General features: G+C 41.2%; 1 protein-coding gene across 1 annotated transcript in view; it reads right to left on the minus strand.

Moving 5' to 3' along the window:
• Window positions 1-1,771, minus strand: part of LOC109464193 — a 7,244-nt gene extending 5,473 nt beyond the window's left edge. Inside the window, exon 1 of the mRNA XM_019761128.1 lies at window positions 1,001-1,771. Coding sequence (XP_019616687.1) covers window positions 1,001-1,188 — 188 coding nt within the window. The 5' untranslated portion in view covers window positions 1,189-1,771. The remainder of the gene's footprint in view (window positions 1-1,000) is intronic.
• Between the last annotated feature and the right edge of the window lie 1,146 nt (window positions 1,772-2,917).

The raw sequence follows: 2,917 nt of genomic DNA on the forward strand, positions 1-2,917 counted from the left end.
AGTTAATTTTAATCATACATATGTCTAATTTATCTCTCTTTGATGAGGTGTTATTGGTAGTTTCTTGTTGTGTTGTATTATATCATGGATTTTCTCTATGTATTCCTTGTCTTTTAAGAAAAGGACATTAAGTTTGAATATTCCGGGGCCTCTGGTATAGTTTTGGAATTTTAGTTATAGGAAGATAGCTTGATGGTCAGTATGTATAGCAGGTCTCATGTCACATTTAATATTTTTTTCTTCAAGGGTTTTGTGTATAAACCAGTAGTCTAGCCTACAGGCCACATTTTAAAGAAGGTTAGTACGCCAAGTGAATTGACGAGTGGTGGGATTAACTACTCTATAAGCGTCGATAATTTTTAGATTTGAGCATAGCTTTTTCAGGGATCTAGCAGATCTTTCTGCAGTGTCTATCCCCCCCCCTTTTGTCAATTACTGGATTAAGCAGACAATTCATGTCACCACCGCAAATTAAGTTCGGTCACAACTATTTAACCAATCAGACAATTTTATAAGGAAATCTTTCTTTTAATATATATTGACATAAATATTGACTAAATACAAATCAGTCTCGTTAATTGTATGGACTTAGAGTCTAGTAATGTGAATTTGACAGTAGGTTTAATCAATATTGCCAGCCCCCTGCTACAACTGAAACCAAAAGCAAGGACCTTGCCATTCTTTAGTTAAAATGTCTTTTGTTTCTGAGGTCAAATGAGTTTCTTGAAAGAAAACTACATCAGCTTTTTGGTTTTAAAATAGGATAATAAGGACCTCCTTTTGTTTGTTTTTCGAGGAGTCCACGAACATTTAGTGATAGTAATGATACATCATTCAAATCCATGACCGTACCTTTTGTTGGCTTGACTACGTCACAGCCATTTGTAAAGTCTAAAATCAAAATTCCATAGTCCCAGCCAGGTCCATAGCACATGAGGTCAGTCCGAAAGGTCGTCGTGTGGATTACAAAGTCATAAGAGAGGCGACCCCTCCTGTCTACACATTAATGTGTAGACAGGAGGGGTCGCCTCTCTTATGACTTTGTAATCCACAGTCAAAACATCGCTGTGGTTCTTGGCAGCTGGGCATAGTGTGCCCAGGCTGCTTACAGTTCTTACAGTCAATGGCTTGTTTCCTTTCGGTTTCTCTCTGTTCGTTATGATAAACCTTTGCCCGAAATGGACCCATGGTGATGATGGGAGGTAATGGCTGTTTAGGAATTTCTATGTGGAAGAATCTTCTACCTGTCTTCCACCTGGTTAGCCGTTTATTTTCATCACGATCTCTTTCGTCAATGATCTTGCTGTGGAATTTACACCCCAGGTTTAGAAAGCATTCCTTGATTTCGTCGTTGCTGTAGGCAAGGGGAATCTCACTTAGATTCTTGTTGTAGGCACATCAATTGGTTCTTTTACAACGTAAGAATTGTCGCTGTAAGGCTGGTAGTGCCGTTGTCGTAGGGTGACGCCATGAAGTAATATGGCGATATCGCGATACGAGCGCTTTCTGTTTGGGGATAGATCCGCCAAAGACCTCTGATCCTTTGTGCACCTTCGATGGAACCATAGCCGGCAACTTTTTCCAAGGCTCCACAAATCTCTCTTGTCGTGTAGGCTCGCTCATCATCTCCAGCAATCTGTTTTTCAGGAACACGGGAGTGACGCCGCGTTGTGCTTCAGACGCCATGTTGAAGCTTGCTTGGAAAGACTTGGGTGTTTTTGCGTATCTTCGCTGTGGTACAGGATCAAGATTTCTTCTCTGTGGCTGATCTCACGTAGAATTAAATCAGCAGTTTTTAACTGTACAATCGGGCATAAAAGTCGGTAGATGCGGGCTTTCAAGCCTTGAAATACGGGTATGAATACGGAGCAGAAACTCAGGGCGTGCCGTGGCTTGCCTGACCTCTGACCTCTCTGTAAGATGTAACATGTATAAATATTTTGAAAAAAGCCCGTCCATTTTTTCTTCCTGCTTTGCCTGTTTATGTTATAGGAGAGCCACGTGCCTCCAAGTCTTCACACCCTTGCCTGTTTGTAAATTCAACACAGTGGTTAATGAGCCGTGTCTGTAAGATGTAACATGTAATATTTGAGAAAAAGCCCGTCCGTTTTTTCTTCCTGCCTACCCTCACAGTTTATGTTATAGGAGAGCCACGTGCCTCCAAGTTTTCACACCCTCGCCTGTTTGTAAATTCAACACAGTGGTTAATGAGCCGTGTCTGTAAGATGTAACATGTAACATTTGAAACAAAGCCTGCCCTTTTTTTTCTTCCTGCCTACCCTCACAGTTTATGTTATAGGAGAGCCACGTGCCTCCAAGTCTTCACACCTGTTTGTAAATTCAGCACAGTGGTTAATGAGCCGTGTCTGTAAGATGTAACATGTAATATTTGAAAAAAGCCCGTCCATTTTTTTCCTGCTTTGCCTGTTTATGTTATAGGAGAGCCACGTGCCTCCAAGTCTTCACACCTGTTTGCAAATTCAGCACAGTGGTTAATGAGCCGTGTCTGTAAGATGTAAGATTTATGGAAATGTCTGTTTTGTCTAATAGTATGCATACAATACAGAACTAATTTTACCTTGGTGGTTAATGAAATATAGAAGCAGAGCCGTGTAGACGACCTGTGGCTGCGTTGGCTTGATTTAGAAAAAAGCGTCTGTATCTACAATTGACCATTCAAGGGAAAGAGATCGTATAACCTTACAAATCAATCTTAGCACCTTAAGACCCAAAGCAATGAGATTCAGCCCCCATGTCTTGTACTGAGTCAAAGACATTGATGGTTGACCATGGGACTCTTTCCAGGTCAGCTACGAACTCCTCCTCGTTAGACCTTTTAAAAATCCTCGAGGTTATCCACTTTGTTGAAGGTTTGTGCTGTTTCAGTCCACGGTGTGCATACATGTAGATTAGGTGG

This window comes from Branchiostoma belcheri, unplaced genomic scaffold, assembly GCF_001625305.1.
Source record: "Branchiostoma belcheri isolate BF01 breed outbred unplaced genomic scaffold, Haploidv18h27 scaffold134, whole genome shotgun sequence".
Lineage (NCBI taxonomy): Eukaryota > Metazoa > Chordata > Leptocardii > Amphioxiformes > Branchiostomatidae > Branchiostoma > Branchiostoma belcheri.